At 35.2% G+C, this 22,384-nt stretch overlaps 2 protein-coding genes across 2 annotated transcripts; one reads left to right on the forward strand and one right to left on the reverse strand.

The window, feature by feature from the left end:
* The first annotated feature begins 5,714 nt into the window (after nt 1-5,714).
* Nucleotides 5,715-10,933, forward strand: LOC110721545 (RGG repeats nuclear RNA binding protein A-like). Its single transcript, XM_021900720.1, has 7 exons — nt 5,715-6,247; nt 6,809-7,106; nt 7,197-7,262; nt 7,398-7,530; nt 8,845-9,003; nt 9,096-9,149; nt 10,456-10,933. Exons 1-7 carry the CDS (start codon nt 6,052-6,054, stop codon nt 10,633-10,635), a joined length of 1,086 nt encoding a protein of 361 aa, XP_021756412.1. The 5' UTR covers nt 5,715-6,051; the 3' UTR covers nt 10,636-10,933.
* Nucleotides 10,934-11,101: 168 nt separating this feature from the next.
* Nucleotides 11,102-14,970, reverse strand: LOC110721546 (ras-related protein RABD2a). Its single transcript, XM_021900721.1, has 8 exons — nt 14,761-14,970; nt 13,839-13,911; nt 13,141-13,188; nt 13,005-13,052; nt 12,758-12,829; nt 12,496-12,651; nt 12,294-12,397; nt 11,102-11,432 (listed from the first exon to the last, which is right to left on the reverse strand). The coding sequence occupies exons 1-8, from the start codon at nt 14,772-14,774 to the stop codon at nt 11,339-11,341; spliced, it is 609 nt and encodes a 202-aa protein (XP_021756413.1). The 5' UTR covers nt 14,775-14,970; the 3' UTR covers nt 11,102-11,338.
* Nucleotides 14,971-22,384: the final 7,414 nt, after the last annotated feature.

A 22,384-nucleotide genomic window follows, 5' to 3' on the forward strand; every position in this document is an offset into this window, starting at 1 on the left:
CAACACCATTCAACATCAAATTTCTCCACCTCTCGTTTGCATTTGCACTGTTAGTCCATGTCTAAAATTGTATTAACCCACATGTTCTTATTCTAAAAACAATAATGTACCACAAAATCAGGTCTCTCTTTATTACATGAGAGTGTGTCAAGTAAGGTTGGAACGTGTCACACATGAGCTTGTCATGCTATCATTGCTATGGATGTGTGTGGCATATTCTATTAACATGTTACCTAATTGTTGTGTGAGTAAATGTTACTCCGAGTTGTTTTAGTACTCATATAAATTAGCGTTAACTAGTAGATACAGAGTATGTACGTAATATAACTACCAAACCAATTATTTAATGAAGGATTTTGACAAATAGACAATATGTTAAAATGGTATATAGATCTAAAAATAATAAAATTTATGATTTGTCTTATTCAACTTAGATTGTATGAACTTATCTTATTTGAATTTATTATGTTAAACTTGATTATTTTGTTTTACTCAAAATTGTGTGGAGAAAAAAAATAAATTTGTCAAGAGACTCAAGACTGACCCCTATTCTTTTGGACTTTATTTTAATAATAAAACTAGTGAGTAGCCCAAGCGTTACCTTGGGTTGCTACTTTTGTAGACGTGCAATTGATAATTTTTTATAAAGGCTCTTCAAAACTGCAATTGTCATTGTCAAACCAAAATTGAGTTATTCTTTGAGTATTTTTTTTTTTAATTGAACCTTGTGGTTTGCACTTATATAAATTTTTTGGAAATTTTAGAAAATAACACCACAAAAAAACCCAAATTTTGATTATTACACCACAAAAAAAAAAAAAAAAAAAAAAAAAACAAACAAACTTTTATTATAACACCATAAAAAAAACTCAAAAATTTGATTTCACCACCTCATAACGGATTTATGGATGGAATCCGTTAGTGGGGCCATAACTAACATGTGTCAAATGCCTATTGGTTTTAAAAAAAATTAAAAGAAAAAAAAAACCCTAAACCTAAACTCAGCCAGCTCCACCACCGGCACCACCTTTTCCCAGCCGCGCCAACAGCCTAATCCAAGCCGTCGGAACCTCCAGCCCCCACCAAAACCGCAAAAATCAGCCCTTACTCTCTTCCCCCTCCCCGAAAACCACCCCAACTCCGAGTAGCGTGATAGGCCGTCGTCGAGCCTACCAAAGATAATAACTCCTATCTTGGTCTCACTAACAATAGTAAGGGTAAGACAGGGTCGAACCCAAGAGAGGCGTTGAATCAACCACCAAGTACTATCGTTTAAATAAGCTAAATGAATTCTAAATTGGGTTGGTTTTGAGTAACTTCTTCTAATTCAATTCAACTAAGCTAAGAGGAGGTTAACAATATTTAGAGGAATCTAGGGCTTGGGTTATACCACTCAATTTCATCACAAATCACAATTAGCATGCTACAATCAAGGTAAATTAATGGGACAAATTAGAGGAAGTCATCTAAAGCACCCAACTACTCTCTCAAGCTAGAGGGATTACTTGAATCATGAATACAACCTACTCTCGTGGTTACATAGCATAAAACAAGTGTTAAAGCATAATCACGATGACATAAACGTTCCCTTGACCGGTAATCCCTATTCTCATGGCATTTCGGGTCAATTAAGCATAAGGGAGCTAACTCAAGTTCATCTCTCGATCCTTCGTTGAGAAAGCTTGGATAAATAGTTCTAGCAATGGCCATATACAAGAACTAAGCAATTAAACCACTTAAGCTCAACTAATCATCATCCCACAACAACCAAATTAGCACATGCAACAAGTAATTAGTGACTACATTGAGGGTTTTACCCAACCCTAGAAATTGGACTACTCACAATCCATGGAGATTAAAGCAATTAAAGATTTCAAGCAATTCTGAACAAGTTCAAACTAAGGATTAAGCTAATTAGCAATCTAAACATGCAAGAACTAGCAAATAATTGACAACAAAGTAAAGAGAAGTAGAAAAGATGAGTAAGAAATGGTTACTATGAAGCTTCAAGGTGGGCAACAATGGTGGAACTTGTCTTCTACAATGGTTGAATTTTGAATATTTCAAAGCTAATAATTGAGAACTAACTAATGATTGAGAAATTAATGTTCTAAGACTACCAAACTAAGAGAAAGCTCTAAAAAACTGCATAATCCCTACAAATGAGCTCAAAGGGGGTATTTATAAGACCCTCAAATAAAAAGGACGGAGAAAACAAGAATCGGGCTTGACTGCAGGTCCGCACGGACGTACCAGATTCGGCACGGACGTGCAAGCATAAGCACGGTCGTGCCAGATTCGGCACGGACGTGCAGAGGGGGCAGAATTGAGGCAGCACGTACTGCTAAGAATCGAGCAGCTCCGCACGGACGTGCATATATTGGCACGGACGTGCAGCTACATCTGCACGGGCGTGCTTAATTTGGCACGTCCGTGCAGGCCTTGGCAGAATGTTCTAAGTTTCTGGAGCACTCCTGCACGGACGCGCAAGGTCTGGCACGGCCGTGCAGGGTCTTCTAAGCCCTTTTTTCCATCTTTTCTTCTATATTGCTCCTTTCCTTGGCTTCTTTTAACCATCTTCTTGCTTCTAACCTCGGCTTTGTATCCATGGGCTCCATTTAGTCGTTCTTTTGAACCTAGAATCTCAACAAAAACACCAACAACCCGTGAAGCATAGGATACACAAAAATTGCATAATAATAGAGTAAAAATGAACCAAAACGCAAATTTTATCAAGTAAACTAGGTTCAAAACACCCTAAAATCATATCAAATAGCAAGTTATCATAGCGTCACATCTCCAACCACAAATTCGCACCGAGCAACCTCATAACAACCTCCGCCATTGCACAAAACCAATTCCCACCCCTTTGAACCACCGCAAATACCGATTTGCACCGATTTAGTGGATTGTGGTTGATATTTGCGGTGGTTCGAAGGTGATGGGGTTCGAATTGGTTGTGATTGTGGTTGGTGTTTGCGGTGGTTCGAAGGTGCTTGGGTTTCAATCCGGCGGTTGGGGTTTCGAATTGGTTGGGGTTTCAACGGTGAAGTTGCTGCTGCTAAGGGATGTGGTGATTTGCGGTGGGTTTCGTCGGTTTTGGTGGGGCAGGAGTGTCGGCGATAGGGGACAGGTGGTGTCGTTGGGCTGGGTTAGGTTGTTTAGTTTTTTTTTTCTTTTTGTTTTTTAATATTTTTTTTTATTATTTTTTTTAACCCAATAGTTTAGTGACACGTATCTGTTGTGGGTCCCACTAACAGATTCCATCCAAGAATCCATTAAGTGGTGGTGAAATCAATTTTTTGGGTTTTATTATGGTGTTATAATAAAAGTTTTTTTTGTGGTGTTATAATCAAATTTTGTGTTATTTTGTGGTGTTATTTTCTAAAAAATCCTAATTTTTTTACATATTGATAACATAGTTGATAATTGGTTTAAATGATTAAATAGCCATCTTTGTTATAAGGGGTTGAGGGTTTGGTGGTGGTGGATGAGTGTTGGAGCTTCAAATAAGGTGGCAGTTTCGAAGATGGATGGTGGTGGATTTCGAAGTTGGACCAAAATGTAGCAAGAGAAGGGAAAAAAAAAAAGGGAAGGAATATGCAATGGCAGGCCCCCCAAGTCGGAAAATAGGCCAGAATGGGAAAATGGGTGGTGAAACCTACTAGTTTTGTCTTTAATGGGTGGTATTTTTTAATTTTGAATAAAATGGATGGTAGTTCAACAAAAGGTGCTTTTAGGGGTGGTTATTTACAAAATTTCCTTATTTTCTTAAACTACTAAAATCTAAAGGCGTAATTGAAGTTTAACATTGGATAGATAAATGAGTTGATTCACTTCTTTTCACAAAAGCAAAGACTCTGGGATACTGTCATGTCATAATACTATGTGATACTTCCTATGCCGTGTGTTATGAATCACATAAATATAATGAAACACTTGAGATAATCAATCAACTCATTAAATCACATAAGCTGAAGCAAGCCCCAGTTGATCTTTATGATTGATGAATTTTGTTAATCTAAATGGCATTGTTATAATATTGTAGGACAATACTCAGGTGCGACCTAATGAGTAATCCTATTCACTAGCTGGCTCACATGGAAGTGAAGATAACTATCGTTTTGGCGTTACTCCATCGACACCATCATTGATGCTCCTTCCATTGAAAAGCATGAAGACATTCAATGCACATAAAGAATGGGCTCTCCACTACCGAGGCCTTCCAAAAGGAGGTTTGATAGGTACCTGGACATACATATTAAGGGGCATAAGAGACATTTCGCATGAAATTTACCCATCTCTCTCCTCCTTTCTCTCACCCCCATGTGCTGAATTTAAGTGTACCACTGGGTGATTAATAGTATCACTAGATGATCAAATAGTATCATTGAACATTCAGTGGTACTATATATTCATTCAATGGTACTGTATATTCATTCAGTGGTACTAACTACGTGTAGAAATAGAATCACTACATAGTCAATGATATTATATAAGCTTTTAGTGGTACATTTAAAACTGGTCCCACATGCCCATCTCTCTCCTCCTTTTCTCCCACCCCCACGTGCTTTACAATACTTTTCAATATTTTAATGTTTGATATGTATTTGCACATACATATCAAACCTACATTAGTACTTCCTCCTCCACTACCTGGTTATTTTTAGAGAACATAATTCTTTCTTTTTCGGTTGTTAACCTGCCGAGTCCAACTAGAAAGAAAGCATTCTTTAGCTATAATGGTGATTTGCCTAGCTAACACTGAACTGCCAATCTGACACTAAATTACATTAGAAGACCAGATCGTCTTCGACACGGGATTGTAATATCTCAATTTTCGAAACGTTGATTGATAATGGAGATTTATCAATTTTGAACTCGATCCTTATCGTATGAATTGATTACATAACATATTATAACGACTTGCCTATTCTACATTTGTGGCTTTAACAATGATTTTCTAAGTCTTCTTTTATAGCGAACGTCAAGATAATGACGTGATTATCATCATAAGATGAGCACAATAGGAGAGCTACATAGTAAAGCAACGGTGATCGTGTGTAGTTGTAAAGAGGTGTATGCATATATATATGTTGGGCATCAAGCTTATCTAAGGTTAGAAGTCTTAGAACCATAAGGTTAAAATGTTAAGCTAACAATACTTTGTCAACTTAAACAATGAATTATCTATTGTGATTTTTTTTTTCCCTAAAAACACAATCTATTGTGATCTTTTAACGCATGAAATTAAGTGTAATGTAGATATACTTTATAAATTAAACTACCATAAAAATGGACTTATATAATTCGTATTTAATGATGTCATAGTTTGAATATATGAATAAATTATAAACCACAATGTGAAAAAGCCTTAAATTCAAAGTTAGACGGTATAATCATATCATTTCTTTATTTTAGTATGGATTATATGTTACTTTGGACAATTTAATTCTTTTCTTTATTAATTTCTATATAGGATGTTCCATTCCCCGTAATTTAATACACTTTTATGGTTTATCGTTCATTTTGTTTGTATGAACATCAACCCCCATAGTATATTCTATTTTTGCACAACTATTTATAGGAATGAAAAGATTTTTATTAATCACGAATTTATGACAATTTGTCAAAAATGAGAAAAAAAAAAAAAAAAAAACAGTGAAAATAAACATAAATATACCACTCAAAATTATTGACAGCAAAATCGAGCTCCATAGAACACGATAAATTTCAGATTGTTGAGATTCTACTTTCTCTCTCTTCTCTCCCTTTCTCTCTCTTAATTTAATCACATTGCGGCTAGGGTTTTAGAGCCTCGTCACTCATCTCTTCACTCTCTCTCCTCTTCTTCCTCTATCCCCTTTTTTTCTCTCTTTGGATGTGACAATTTTTGCCTGAAAACATCCCACCAATCTAAATTATAATTTCCCAAATGGTATCGAAAACAAATTAATTTCCCCTTTTTTTGTTCTTAATTTTGATTTGATTTTCTGGGGTTTGTAGCATTTTATTAATTTTTGTTAAAAACCCAATTCAAATCTTGAAAAAATGGCGACTATGAACCCTTTTGATTTGTTGGGTGACAACGATAACGATGATCCTTCGCAGCTAATTGAAAAGGCTTCAGCTCAGCTGCAGAAGGCGGCTGCTGCGCCGAAGAAAACCCCAGCTCAGGGTGGTGCTCAATCGCAGCAACAAAAGGCTGCGAAATTGCCCTCCAAACCTTTGCCCCCATCCCAAGCTGGTGAGGTTTTGATTGATTTTGTGGCTATGTTTTGTTAAATGGTTTATTGTTTTGGTAATTTGTTGGTTGTAATTTAGGTTTGAGCATCTGGGCTGTTGTTACTTGGATTGTTTTGTGTTGTTTTTGGTGTTTGATGATTGATATGATATGATTTTAGGAACTGGTTGTTGTAAGTTTGGAGATTGAAGTGTTATTGTGTATAATATCTGGATTTGTGTTTGGTTTGGATTGTGTTTTGTGTTATCTTGTGGTGTTTGTATGTTTAGTTTTATTCTTTTGTTTGTAATTGTTTGTGTTGAGTATTTGGTGTTTTAAAAGGTGTGTACTTGATCGAGTTTGGAAACTAATTATGTTTCAAGATCTTCATGTTTAACTAAGAAGTTAGTTGAGGTAATGTTTGAACTGTGATAAGCAACTTTGAACTCCAATTTGATGTTTTGGATTTATAATCCAATGTTTATTGTGGTTATAATGAGTCTATTTGGTATTTATCATCCATTCCTCATCGGGCTTTGCTTTTTATTCCATACATTGACGTTGGCTCTTGTGTATTTGGTGTAGTTCGGGAGGCAAAGAATGAGACCCAACGTGGAGGAGGCCGTGGAGGCGGTCGTGGTGGTGGTGATCGTGGTGGACGTGGTGGTTACAATAGAGACTACTCAAGCAATGAAAATGCTTTTAACAACACTGGAGTGATCGGTCAAGGAGACAGGGGTGAAGAAGGAAGGGAAAGGCGACCTTTTGGGGGACCTCGTGGCCCTTTCCGTGGTGGTCGCCGTGGTGGTTTCAACAATGAGGAGGGGAGAGATGGTGACCGACCAAGAAGAACCTATGAACGTCGAAGTGGGACTGGACGTGGGTAAGTGTTCCTTTTCTGTCTGTGTAACTGTTTGTCATTATTCCTGTTGATTGCTTGCTGACAGACGTACGTTCCTTCTATTCCTTCCAGCCAAGAGGTCAAACGTGAGGGATTTGGCCGTGGAAACTGGGGTGCTGAATCAGAAGAAGTTGCTCCGTGAGATTTCTGTGCACTTGCAGCATTGTTTTCTCCTATGTTACTACTTTAATATTGTTCCTGGATTTTAGAGCTCTTTTTTTTTTTTTTTTTTTTCTTGCTATGTTTGCTACTAAATATGCTATTCACTATCAGTGGTACCGAGGAAGCTGGAGAACAAAATGAGAAGAATTTGAACACTGAGAATCTTCCAGCTGTTGAAGATGCTGCTGAAGGCAACAAGGAGGGCCAGCCAGAGGAGACTGAAGAAAAGGAACCAGAAGAAAAGGTATATGTCAGTTTAGTGCCGCTATATTCTTTTCACAAAGTTGAGGTTGAATTTATTTTTCATTAAATCTTTAATAAGAATTTGATTTGGTAATTTTTTTACCGTCATCTACTCAGCTTGAATAGTTTTATAAAAATATAGCTAACTGCGTGTTTCCTTACCTGCAAAGCATATATATTCTTTGCTTACGGAGTAGTATTAGTGAATATTGTTTGAAGATCAGTTGCATTTATTGTCCATGTTTTTAGTGCGATTATGCAATCTACCTATTCAATTTGCTTTAAAAGGTAAGGTGAGATATCGTAGTTATAAAAATCCTGTTTCTGTGATATAAATGGGTTAGAATAGGATAAGTCATCTTATGGGATATTTTGGAGCTTAGAATCCTCAAGTACTTATGATGTTGATTTTGAAAATCATTGTATCTTGCCTTTGGTTTATCACCACCCTCCCCAGCTAATATGGTTTCCTCACCATACGTCATAGAGGAGCGTCATAAATTTCTTACTCGGAGGTTTTTCCGTTCAAGTGATCCGGTAATGGGTCGTGCGATGGTCAGGTAATATCCATACAATATGACTTTACAAGAAAAGAATAGGGTAATGTAAGAGTGATTACTGAAAAGGCCAACAAAGTAAAAACAAAAATGATATCTGGTGTCTATCCTAGGTTTCGTGGTACTGCATATTAGTAGCTCATTGAGTTTTTATTTTTTTAAATAATATTCTTACAACGCAAAACTCAAGTGTGTTGGCTTATGCTGTGAAATATTCATATAATCAATTCCAGGAAGAGAATTTTCAATTAACTAAGAGGAATGAAAAAGGAATGATTCGTAGACCATTTTATCTCTAGCTATGTTGTGCAGTTTATCAATCATTTGCTTAGATCTTGATACAAAAAAGATACCAAAAGCAATTACTCGCTCGTAGAATGTGAACATACCCTGCTGAGGAAATGCCTTTTGCCTGGTTTAAATGTGCTCACTTCCTTTATCTTGCAAGACCCACCTATCATGTGGGACATAAGTGTGGAGTGTGGAGTGAGAAGAAGTTGCATCAGAATAAGGCAACAATTATGAAACAAAACCCACCTGTCCACTTTATTACTTGAATATTGTGAAAAGACTGATGTATTTGGTAAGGTTGATTGATAGGTAGCTGATTCATCTAACATACTGAGTTTTTTTACACAGAAAATCGTTCAATACTGTGAGCTAAGGTAGTCAGGGGTCTAAGAGGCTTATTATAACTAGTCATTATTGCAGATTGAATGTTGAACATACTTTGTGTTTTTATAATGTTTTGTTAATAGGAGATGACTCTTGAAGAGTATGAGAAGCTGCTGGAAGAGAAGAGGAAAGCTCTAGTAGCACTCAAGACTGAGGAACGGAAGGTGGAGGTTGACAAAGATCTCCAGTCCATGCAACAGCTTTCAAACAAGAAAGAGGACGAATCAGTTTTCATTAAATTGGTAAATTTCCTGATACCAACATAAGTGCATTTGTTTTAATCTTTATTAATGTGTATTACACCTTTCACAACTTCTCTTTTTCTCCCTGTTAGGGTTCTGACAAGGATAAGAAGAAGGAATCACTTGAAAAGGAGAAAGTGAAGAAGGTAATGTTATTGAGATATGCATGCTACACTTTCACTGTATTTTCTTGGATGCGAAGAGGTTACAAGGCTCTTTACAGTATTTACTCTATACATAATATTCCATTTATGTCTGTTTGGGTGGGAGACAATTGAGTAGCTTGTAGGATGTAAAGATAAAGCAATTGTGATATGGCTGTCGGTTTCTATTTGAAAGTAGGGCTTGTCGGACATTTCTACATGTATTCTCCACTTTCATCATAAGACTCATCCTTGTGCATCCTTGCTTATTTGCTTCACTGGTTATTACTTGTTAGCAAATCATGGATAATGTTTAGGCTTCTCCAAGGATTGAATGCTATTGCCTTGCTGGTTTGGAAAGACATTCTTGCCTGTCATGTGGCTCGGCATTCTTATATGCCTTATGACAGTTATGAGCCAGTTTATTAGTCATATTACTCCATCTTAGAGCCAAGTTCATGTAGGTGGACGACATTGAGTTTAAGGAGAAAGAAAAAGTAGAGAAAAAAAACTTACAGCTTGTTTGGGTAAAGTTAAGGGAAGGAAAAGAAGGGGAGAGAGGTGAAGGGGAGGGAAGGGAAAGGAAGGGGAAGGAAGAATGGAGAGTTTTCCTTCCAAATCTCTCCATTGTTGGAGGGATCATTTTCTTAGAATTTAATCCCTCCATTTCTCTTCCCTCCAATTCCCTTCATCCCTAACTTGCTATCCAAATGAAATATACTTCCTCCCTCCATTTCCCTTCCCTTCTTTTCCCTCCGTTTCCTTTAATCCAAACACACCGTTAATGTTAGTAGCATGTAAACTTAGCACTGGCCACTAGGAAAGAATCTATCATCTTGTTTTAGTTGACTAGGGAAGTAATAGAAATTTTAGAATTAGAGAAATTGGCATACTCATATCTGTGGGTCAAACCGGGTAATTTCTTTTTCATTGACCTGAGACTTTTTAGATCCCACTATCTGCATAATGCTGTTAACTTGATAATTCTCGCATGGAAAAACTAGGAAATGTCTTTGGCTGACCCAGATTATTTTGCTGTGGGATCATAGAATTTTTAGAATTAGAATAATGTGGCTTACTCCCTGATGTGGGATCAAACCAGGAAACATCTTTTTCAATGACTAGATACCTAAAAGATCCCAAATTTGTTAAATTATTACTGCTAAAATCAATAATTCTCAAGTGGGAAACATAATAAAAGTCTTTGGCTGACCCAGACTATTGTTCTCTTTCTTTTTGTCCTTTGCTTTCATCTGTTTTGAGGTCATGTTGCTGACATAGCAGCTTTGGTTATGTTGTCATGGTGCAGTCTGTCAGCATTAACGAGTTTCTGAAGCCTGCTGATGGGGAGAGATTCGGAGGTCGCGGCAGGGGACGTGGTCGTGGCTCAAGAGGTGGTGGATATGGTGGTGGAGGTAACAGGGTGTATAATTCACCTGCTCCAGCTATTGAAGATCCTGGGGAGTTTCCCACTTTAGGTGGCAAGTGAAGCCATAGCTATGATCTTTGGTCTTTTTGTGGGCTTTTACTTGTATGCCCTTTGATTTTAAGTCTTTTTTGAGTAGGACTTCCAGCTGTGAGTGTCCTGTACCAAATACAACTTTAAGGAAAAATTTTATGTTTTTTCAACTTGTATATTTATTTTCTGTTACCTCTTTCTTTTTTTCTTGTATTTGATGTTTGCTTTTATGGGTCTTAGTTGTTAGAAGGGGGTATACAGCACGAAAACAAAAGATCATTCGCTCAGTTTTGTTATTGAAATAGATTTAGTCTTTTTGGTCCTTCAATCATACATTTGTATGCTCATTTCTTAGATGTCTGCAAAGCAAACATTCATAATGCAGCGGAAGGGTATTTCTGGTAGATTACCATCTCAAACGAAGGAATAGTGAAGGTTACCGAGGAATATAATGGCAACTCGTGTACATCTAGTAGAATAGAAACTGTAAAAAACATTAAGCAAAAAAATGATGATTGGCAAATAAATTCATGCTAAAATTTTCAGTAAAATCCATCATTTTATACAAATCTACTTGTAGAAAAGAATGAGAATCTTCAAGTTAACAAATTGCAAACCACTTAAAACACGGGACCTAGATAAGACCGCGTCGATGAATGTTGAATTTCAAATAATATTGCAGCAAAATCAGATTCTTACATGCCACAATGTGGCACCAAAATATAATATTTCCCTAAGTAGAGCAGCACCCACTCTTCTGTGCAACTGGCTGACCTCGGATCTGAACTGTTGGAGGCCTGGCATTGTTCATGGGTTGGCTGGCCATCCTGTCATAAAAATGTAGATAAAAACTAAGTCATCTTTTGAACATTTTTTCTAAAAAGGAAAAGTTTAAAAAAGAAAGAAAGCACGAAAAGAAAAGAAAAGGAGAGGCATAAAAAAAAGTAGATACTTCTAAAATACCACTAATCATATTGAGAATACTAATTAATAAAGCAAAAGGTAACATTCCACTAGTAGGCTATCCTACACCCTAATCAGATTGCACTATCATTATTTCGGAATAATTCTCAATGACAAAAGGACAAATTCGCAATAGATCACAAAGGATCAGTTAATACTACACAAGCACTACCAGGTGCTGTATAACATTAAAGAACATAGGCTAGGGATGGTAAACATCATAACATGTTGTAATACTTGATTAATGTAATGTTCGAAGAAAAGTTGGTAACATCTAAAATCATATTATTACGTAATTTATCCTGCCTGTATAAGGTTTTCTAAATTCAGTAATATATTCATCAAAAATTGATACTATGTGCAAAATACTTGTAAAGAGCAACTAATTACCAAAAACCCATTAAGAAAATTCCCATTTTTAAAGCATAAGATTTTGCATATAAGTTAGTCACATGGTAAATTTTTACCAAGGGCTCATTCCTGAGGAGGACTATACATGCAACCACAATAATGGAAAGCTATGTTGCACAGACTAGGATTTGGGTGTCATGTCCGACATGGTGTCGGATCCTTCGACACTCCAGATTTTATAAAATTTCATATAAAGCCACTATATATTTGGGTGCCGTGTCATGTAGAAGTGTCGGAAGATCCGACACCGGACACTCGACGTACAGCAGGGTATCGGAGTAACATAGATGGAAAGATCAGGAAAATGTATATACCTGTTTTTGATTGAGCCAGTCATAGCCATGAAAGCCTGTTCTACATTAGTAGCATCCTTTGCACTGGTCTCCATAAAAGGTATGCCAATTTCATCAGCAAAAGCCTGTATAAGACAGCAAGGTGCAAATCAAGAGTTAACATCCCATTTAAAGCTGATCGGTGAAAATAATCCTAGCAAAAAACATGAGTTAGCATAATAACCTTGGCAGTTTCATATGGTACAGCTCTATTGGCAGCAAGATCACACTTGTTTCCAACCAGAAGTTTGTTAACATTGTCACTAGCATAACGATCAATTTCGTTTAGCCACTGCTTCACGTTGTTGAAACTTTCCATATCGGTTACATCATAGACCACCTACAATGCCATACATAAAACTCAAGTTAGCAAATTAGCTGGGGAGTTGAAATCATGAAAAAAATTAGAAGAGGCACCTAAGCCAAAGCATAGCTATGAAACTCACAATGATTCCATGTGCTCCACGGTAGTAGCTGCTAGTGATTGTCCTAAAACGCTCTTGTCCAGCAGTGTCCCACTGGATGTCAGAGAAAGCATTATTACATTAGATGTTTTATTTTGGGGGATGGCAAGACAAGTACGTACATGCCAAGAAAGTCACTCAGAGGCTTTAATTATCTCCATAAGTAAATGCATTTTTTGTTCGAAGAGAACAAAGATTTTACTGACCGACGGAAGAAAAACAAACTTACAATCTGAAGTTTAATGGTCTTTCCATCTTGCTCCACAGTGCGGATTTTCTACAATCACAAATATAACTATATAAGACCGAGATGGTAAGATAAAAAAAACAAATCAACTACTACAGCTGGGTCAAAGAACACTCACGAAATCAACTCCAATAGTGCTTATGTAGCTTTCCAAATATGAGTCATCCTGCAACAATAATAGATTGTGGATGTAAGAACAGGCAAGCAGTGAGCTGTGCAATAAATATTTACTATGACAGCTGCAAGAGCCTCACAACAAAACCAAGGTGTACGTCACATGGGTAGAAAGGCAAAATCACATTGACAATTACACAGGATGGCGTAACACCCTTCCATATAAAACTCGTACAGTCAAGACTAGGGAATAATTTGTCAAAAAAATTAAGCATCAAAGAACTTCAATAATAGCCAAATAACTATAACTGGGGATAGTGACAGCAGATGCTTTAGTTAAAGGTCCAACAGACAGGAAAAAAGAGAGGTAGGTTTCAACATTATAGATAGCATATGCACAATGCAAAGAATTGAGCAAGTAATGTGAAGACGTGGTTACTAAAAGCCAGAAAGAAAAGGAGGGTAAGCCAGAAGCACTCTCTTGCAGATTGATAATCAAATGGCAAACTAAATTCATAAGCCTCTGTCTTCAAATAATAAAAGCCCAGAAATGACTCATGATATTGTTTATTTCACACCACAGTTCACATTCTACTTTTCTAAGTCCAACACCAAATATTATAAAATAACAATTAGCAACTACTACAAAAAAGGCATATAAGCCCAAAAAATGACCATAAAATATGAGCTTATGCAGCTTACCGCAAATCTCAGGAGAAGACATGATTTTCCAACACCTGAATCTCCAATAAGCAAAAGCTTGAAAAGGTAATCACTGCAATAGAAAGCATCACCATTCAAGGTAGGAAAAACATAAACTTCACAAAGATAGCACAAGAATTAAAAAGCTTGCAGCATTACAGAACTTCAAAACAAATTACGGAGCAAGAAGTAAAAGGGCCGCCGAAGGGAGTGGCTTCTACATAAATTGTAGTATAAATTTTATCTATGATTGAACATCAAATTCAATAACTGACTTTTTCACCCAATGAATTGCAATTTTCCACCTTAGTTACACAAGTCTTTAAAATTTCACCGAGTCCTTCGATGACTTCAAACTCGACACCCGTTCACAGTTGGCTAGCAGCTGGTGCCTGGTGGATGTTCAGTCCAACTCCGACAAACAACGCCGACTACAAAACGCCCTCAATGCTTCCACATATCAAACTACAATGCTTTTCTTTTCCCAATATCTCTAAAAATCCAACCAAATCCTATTCACAAAAGACTTCAAATTCCGCCTCGAAATAGAGTGTTTTCAACGATTTAGCGTTTATATCATGAATTTCATTGCTATTACCAACAACAATTACGCAGAACAGATGTTTTATGAACTGAATTCTCCCAAATTCAAAACTCCTACCTTCCAATTTCAAAACTCAACCAAAATTCACCTTTGCCAACAACTCAAACATGCGATCTTTCACAAAAAAAAATAAACAAAATCCAAATCTAACAGAAAACACCACAGATCAACCGACAAATTCAATCACAAACAAAAACAATCAAACCCTCAATCAACAAAATCACATAATTAACTCACTTTTCACAGAATCACAAATCAAAACAATCCAAAACCCCTCAAAAGTCGGATAAAATCGAAGAATTAAAACAGAAAACTTACTACTCGGGATTCATGACTGAGCAGTAAAACTGAAGAAGGATCGAGAAGAAAGGAAACAACGCGTAAAATCGCCGGAATAACGGAATTCGCCGGCGAAAATTGACCGGAAAATAGCGGATCTCCGACGAAAGGAAGGTCAGCAGAAAGAGGAGAGAGAAAGAGAATTGAAGAGAGAGAAAGGAAGAATAAGAAGGTGAGGGAGTTAATATAGACAAGAGGGAAGAACGAAGATGGCACGAAAGAGACGTCTTTGTAATCCTAATTTAATAATTTATTTTTATTCTTCAAAAAAAAAAGTTTTAATAATTTTATATTGATGAAAAATTAAATATTGATTTGATATTTTTGAAAGAAAAATAGAATTTCAGGTGTGGAAGAGTACTAGAGTAGTTGCCTCGTTTTGTTATTCCTTGTATCGCACATATAAGTTACTTCGTTGCTAATTAATGGAAGTTGTGTGGAAGTCAAACTACGATGAGTAGATTAGTTTAATTGGTTAATGATATAATCATTTTTATTATTCATATTATAGCGGGATTATAACCCTATATGAGGAAATTACGTAGTATTATATACATCAGCGTGTGAGATACGTATGACTTTATGCGTTAATAGAAAAAAAGACAAGAAAAGTATAAAAGTCAATTTTAATATACTTGTATATATTACTCTGTATTTTCTTCTATCACTAGATTTATAGATATAATGACGTAGATATATTAGAAAGAATAAAGATTTTGTTAGTTTCTTAAACACGGAGTAATAATTTTTTTTCCACAAATATCTAGAAGTGTACTTGTATTAAAGGTATGATATACTTGATCCTATAAGAATCAATTTTAAGGAACAATGAGAAGAAAGAAAACTTTTTTTTCATGAAATTGACCTTTAAAGAAAGTTATCACGAACATCGCTATCCATTAATAACATAACATAATACTAGAACAGACACCGAGAATGACACGTGTTATTTCTTGGTGCTGTTGATTTCCCTCCAATTTTTTTTTTTTTTATTCACTTAGCTTCTTAAAAAAGGTATTAACTTTTTTATATAATTGTGATTCAATTCCTAAAAAAGATATTCACCTATTTTTCATATCTTTTATTGTATTAAATATTATTCTATATCTTTTTACTTTGTATATCATACGGAGTACAATTCATATATTTAAATATAATAGTATAGTATTTTATACTATATACGTGACAATATAAATTTATTGTAACTACAAATTTAAATATTAAAGATTTAAAAGTGTTACTTTTAAAGAAGAAAGGGAGCACAAAAAGTTATAAATTAAAATGAGGACGTAGAAAATTTTTTTGTAAAGAAAATACCGATATTTTTTTATCAATAATTATTGACAAAATTTTACTAATAATTAATCAATATCAGTAATTATGAATGACATGTGAAATTAGATGTTTGGTCAAAATATAAAAAAAAATATATAGTAATAAACTATCAAGATCACAAGAGACATACAATGCAATTAATTGTGGCTAGATACATAGCAGTCAATGATTAACACACAACCTTCAATCTAATGATCTAAATGTAAACAACAATTTTTATTCCTACTCGTTGCACTTAATACATAGTATACACTTTCAAAATACTTAATTATTTAGTTAATAAGGAGAAAAAACGATACCGAATTAAAAATTTTACAACACTCATTTGTCTAATTTGCTCTTTCATTATATTTTATGTTTCATTTCATTATATACCTAAACTAAGAAGAAAAACTATATATACATTTTATGGATATACTTTGTCCACGGTATTTTTATAAAAGATTTTATTTTTATTTGTTTACAATTATAGTGTTAAATCTAATATCATATCATATCATATCATATATCACTAATAAATAAAGTCGGTCTCGCAGCTAGGCCATGAGACAGCGACACTTGGCAATCCAGTTTTTCGCCAAGTGTCAAGCCACGTAGGCGACAAATAGATATTATTGTGATTAGATTAGATAAATTTGTTTAGGATAAAAAAGTATACATAAAATAATTTATAATTCTTTTGAAATTTTTTTATCTTTTTATTGACAATAGAATTTTATTTATAGCAACACACCACATATTATAATTTATATGAATCTCCAATTAACAATAGAATTTTACTCCTATACGAATAACAGTGTAATTTTAATTATAAATATGGCTATGTATCATTGAATTTTTTTTAGTCTACTATTAATTTACCATCAAAGCTTTTTAATAAGGTATTCTTCAAATTCAGTTGTAATATTTGTGTATGTTTGTGATTTTGTTAATGAAATCAAAGAAGTCAAAAACTACTAAAATTAGGACACAACAAAAATTGTATATATTATTACAAAGCCTCCATATCCCATTTACCAGACATATATTATTACAAATGGTCCAATTAGGCCAATAATAAAAATATATAAAATCTGTTGATTTTACGTGTTAAAAAAATTACTTTTAACTTTTTATTTATTTCATTTTTTTTTACTGACGCACTCTTTTTTTCACAAAATTATACCCCATCTATTATTTTAGCGTCCCTTTGAAATTTAACACATATGTCAACATAAAACTTTGATAAACAATATCTTAATAGACCAAGATATATATATATATAAATATATATATATTGTTAAGTTTTACAGCAATTCAAGAACAAGAATTACTTAATAATTGTGGGAACAAAACCTAACTGTGTATAATTAATATCAAATTATACAATAATCCAAATACAATTCAATATAATGTATTACAACCAAACACCAAAATATCGAAGTATTACAGAAAATACAAAGAAAACACTAGTTGTGAAAGATAATATACTTGCCTCTACTCCAAGCCTTAACAACCAACATGAACATGAGAAAAACCGATGACCACTTGAGTCTCAATCCTTGATACACTGTCTTAGGCGTGTAAACACTTTCCTAAAATGTTTAATTTCCCCCACAACGGTGCTTGGGTTTAATCCGGAAATACCTCTTTGAGATACAAAAGACAGTCCAACGTTCTTTGCACTAAGAAACGATGAAACATGATCAATTCACAATATAGAATTACTTGCAAGAGAATTCTCACAAAAGTTTGCAAGAAATTTGAGAGAATAAGTGTGGAGAATTTTTTTTTTTTTTTTTTTGAGAGTTTTAGAGAATTTTTTTTTTTTTTTTTATCTACCTTCGAATATGAAATCAAGCCTTTTATTAAAGACTTAACCGTCAGAATTTCGCGAAAAACAGAGAGGCGCGGGCGCTCCTAACTAGGAGCGGGCGTGCCTATTCTGAACTTGGGAAATTCACAAAGGAAGGCAGAGTAGTACGCGGTTTAGGCGCGACCACAGGCGCGGGCGCGCCACCAGATGCGCGGCCGCGCCAACTTCACCCTTCCAAATATCCAAATTCCAGGGAGGTCCGCGGTTTAGGCGCGACCTCAGCGCGGCTGCGCGTACCTAGCGCGGGCGCTACTCATGGTTCGCGAGTGCGCAACCATCAACACTCTAAATATTCCAACATATATATATATATATATATATATATATATATATATATATATATATATATATATATATATATATATATATATATAATTCACAACTATTGGTCGTAGTAGACCAAGTGAATATAGTGCAACTTACAAAAACAAAAAATGATAACAAACTAGAAAAAAGAATAATAGAAGTATTTCTACTCTCTTTTTATATATAACATTTAAAAAAATATAAATACTAATAATAATAAGAAAAAATTAACATGAATATTATGACCTTTGACCGGTCCGCCATAAATAAAACCACCTTTTAATAATACCCTAATAAAACAACCTTTGCATATGATCTTCCAAAAATAGGATAAAAAACCGGTAACCTGTTTCAAAGGTTAAGGTTGGACACGTGTCACTTTGTGATTGATTAGGATTTTTTATTTTAATTTTAACATATTTCCTTTTAAAAATTAACATGAAATTTTAAAAAACTTAATTAAAAAAAATAAATAAATCCCTCCCTCCCTTCCTCTGATCTCAACCTGTTCAACACCCCCTTCTTCCCATGCCACGGTGCAACCTGGTCAGCTGCCTCCTTCCCCTCACAACACCGCGCCGCAACCCAGCCCCTTCCCCTTCATTCCCGCAGTACAACAACCCAGCCCCCTCCCCTTCATTCCCGCAGCGCAACAACCCAACCCCCTCCCTTTCATTCCCGCAGCGCAACCGCGCAACCAATCGACCCCAATCCCGAGGTAACCCTTGCTAGACCACTAGACATCCTCGCCCAACGTATGCCTACGCTAAATCGAGGGGTTTCGAGCTGCGAGAATCATGAAGTAGTTGGAGTTTCATCGCCTTCCCCTCCCAAATTCAACAACCCACATTCCCCTCCAAAGTCGAAGGTGGTGGTGGTGAGGAGAAAGAAAGTGAGTTGCGCGGAAGGTGGGGGGGGGGGGTGAGTGGAGAGTGTGGCGGAGGGAGGAGAGAGAATCTGCCAACGACGATGGCTGACGGCGTGGAGGATTTCGCTCGTCTGATTTCCCATTGGCGGTGGTTGGTGTCGGTGATTCGTGGGGATAAGGTGGGGCGTTTCACGGGGTAGGGGCTGTGGGGATGATTTTTTTAAAAAAATAAATTTTTTATTATTATTTTGTTTAAATAAGAAAATTATAAAAAAAAGGGCAATTAACCAATTACAAACGGACACATGTCATATTAACCCATTAAATAGGTTACCAATCGGTTGCGCCCTATTTTTGGAAGATCGTGTGCAAAGGTCGTTTTATTGGGGGATTATCAAAAGGTGGTTTTATTTATGGCGGACTGGGCAAAGGTCATAATATTCATGTCAATTTTTAATTATTGTTATTATTATACTTATAATTATAATAATAACACAAAATATGTCTACAAATAAGTACACTCTTTAAAATGGGTATTTGGGGCAATGCCCAAGGCATGAACTAGTATATATATAAAGGGAAGTTTTTTCCCGAGATTTTAGAGCGCCATATAGGATTTTAATTTTTATAAAATTATTTGACCACCATGTAGGATTAATATTTCTAAAACGCTACAATACGACTATGCCACGTAAGATTAGTTTTTTTAAAGTGCTACGTGGGATTATAATAAAAAAAATCCCCACTTATTATTAATTTTTGTAAAACACTACAATAGGATTGTGCCACGTAAGTTTAGTTTTTTTTTAAAGTGCTACGTAGGATTACAATAAAAAAATAAAAAAATAATCAGAGCGACACATAAGATTATTATTATTTTTAAAAAATTATCATGAATAAAATTAAATGATTTATTTGGTTGATTAATGGAACCAACATTATGATAAATTTTTACAAAAATTACATAAAGGAGGGTTTTTTCAAGATATTTAAAAGCGTCACATAAAAAAATATTATATTTAGCCAATGAAAATAAACTTGCAATTTATTTTCGATTTGGAATTTTATATTAATTATAAAAATAAAATAAGCGCGTTTTCTGTGTGGCTTACCATATCGTGTGGCCGGCTAAGACACACCAAATCACCGACCGGGTAACCCCTGTTCGTCCAGTAACCCCTGATCGATCGAGTAATCCTTGATCAACCGAGAGATTGTTATATACATCTGGATGTATCATCGTACACACTTGAGTATTTTGTTTCCATTTTGATGATTGTTTTTCATTTAATAATTAAATGAAGAGTAAAAACTAACCTGAGGTTAGTTGAGTGTACGGTGCATCCAGGTGTATATAACAAATTCTATGACCAACCGAGTAACCCCTGGCCAAGTAATCCCGAGCACACGGTGTGACCAATCACATATGAAACTTTGTGAAACAATATATTATCTTTTTATATTAGGAATTTTATCTAAATATGAGAAACAAAATTAATATATAATAAAAAATTCAAGTAGTATTAAGCGAATATCACAAAGTTTATCAGATAAATATTTATTTAGTAAAATATTTTATTTTAAAAAATACAAACAAACCATGCATCGCACGCCCTTCGTCTAGTTTAGAATAATATGGAGAAGTAAAATTACCGTGCATGGCACGGGACCTAACCTAGTTTATTAAATTATTACGCATTTAGTATTGATATATTCGTTTATTCTGTAATATATATACTTTGTCACACTGATACTGTCTTGTCTCTGGCTTTCAACACATAGCAATAAACTAGCTTAAGTACCGTGCCATGCACGGTTTTACTAAATTTTATAGTGAATTATATTGCAACAATAAATAGTTAGAATTTTAATTTATACCCATGCCAAAGACGTCAAGATTATTGATGCAAAAGACTTAACAAATAAAATGAAATGAAATAAATTTATGGACTATGAGGTTTTATAATACCCCTTATAAAAAAAAAAGAAAATTTTATATCAGTATCCATATGATACACACATACATGGATATACCCTTCGTCCCTAATTTGTTAACATATTTTGTTCGACATAATGTTTTTTGAAAATTTATTTGATTTTATTTTACTTTGTGATAATAAATAACCATTTTTTTATTTAGGGTTATTGAGTTGTCAGGGATTTTAACGTAATATATGAGTAGTTTATTTAAATTTTTATTAATATAATAACTTTTATTTAATTAATTATTTATAGGTTATAGCAAACATTATTATGTTGAAATGGGGAAGAAAAAATTGTATTTCCGACAAATTATATTTTTTTTTATTGATTAGTTAAGATTGTGGACGTATTACATTATTATAAAATTTTAGGAAATTCTACATGGTGGCCTCAAGGATTCAGTTTTTCTATGTGGAAGACGAACTTTTTTCCAACTCTCTTAAGTGGCACTATGGTTTTGAAAAATTAAGCATAGTGCCCATTTTTTAAATTTTTGGCTAACTTTTTTAATTTTTGGTTAACCATAAGTAATTGAAAAAAAATATTTTTTTGAAAGAAAAAAAATAAAAAAAGTGATTAATTAAAAAACTACCCCCACTATCCCAACCACCTTCCACGGCCACGCAGCCCCACCCCCCTGCCTGGCCCCAGGCGGAGCGCAGCGCCAACCACCCCCCCTCCCTCTGAACCGCCGACTCCCCTCCCTCTCACCCTGAAACCACCAACCACCCTCGAAATCCCTCTCCCCATCCCGATCTTAGCCCCCTCCCCTTCCCCCGTTCAAATTCCGGCCCCTCCTCCCCTTTCCTGTCCCGATTCCAACCCCCTTCCCCTTTTCGGTCCCGATTTCAGCACTCTCCCCTTCCCCTGTTGCGATTTCGACCTCCCTCCCCTTCCCCGTCTCGATTTCAGCCCCACTCACTGTCCCCGTCGACAATTTCAGCCGCCCGGTTAGCGGGAGCTGCGCTTGTCTCATTCTTTATTTTCGGTTAGGGGGAAGGGGAGGGTGGTCGAATCGGGGAAAGGAAAGGGAGTGGCTGGAGAGGTCTAGGGCGGCGGCTGGCCTGTGGGGTTAGGGTTCCGACAAGTTGGTGGTGGCTAGGTTTTTTTTTTTTTTTTTTAATTTTATTTTATTGTTTATAAAATATTTTTTAATTTTATTTTATTGTTTATAAAATAATTTTTTTATAAAAAATCAAAGGTTAACCATTTTAATCATAAAGGTTAGCCATAAAACCTTAAAAAGGGCACTATGC

This window comes from Chenopodium quinoa, unplaced genomic scaffold (assembly GCF_001683475.1).
Source record: "Chenopodium quinoa cultivar QQ74 unplaced genomic scaffold, ASM168347v1, whole genome shotgun sequence".
Classification (NCBI taxonomy): domain Eukaryota; kingdom Viridiplantae; phylum Streptophyta; class Magnoliopsida; order Caryophyllales; family Amaranthaceae; genus Chenopodium; species Chenopodium quinoa.

Bases quoted from the DNA above. Each gene is read 5' to 3' on its own strand.
- LOC110721545 (XM_021900720.1), top strand. From the start codon at position 6,052: ATGGCGACTATGAACCCTTTTGATTTGTTGGGTGACAACGATAACGAT. The intron at 7,263-7,397 runs GTGAGATTTCTG...ATTCACTATCAG, and splicing joins GAATCAGAAGAAGTTGCTCC to TGGTACCGAGGAAGCTGGAG. The intron at 9,150-10,455 runs GTAATGTTATTG...GTCATGGTGCAG, and splicing joins AAAAGGAGAAAGTGAAGAAG to TCTGTCAGCATTAACGAGTT.
- LOC110721546 (XM_021900721.1), bottom strand. The intron at 13,053-13,140 runs GTGAGTGTTCTT...TTGTGATTGTAG, and splicing joins GCACTATTGGAGTTGATTTC to AAAATCCGCACTGTGGAGCA. The intron at 12,830-13,004 runs GTAAGTTTGTTT...TCTGACATCCAG, and splicing joins AGACCATTAAACTTCAGATT to TGGGACACTGCTGGACAAGA.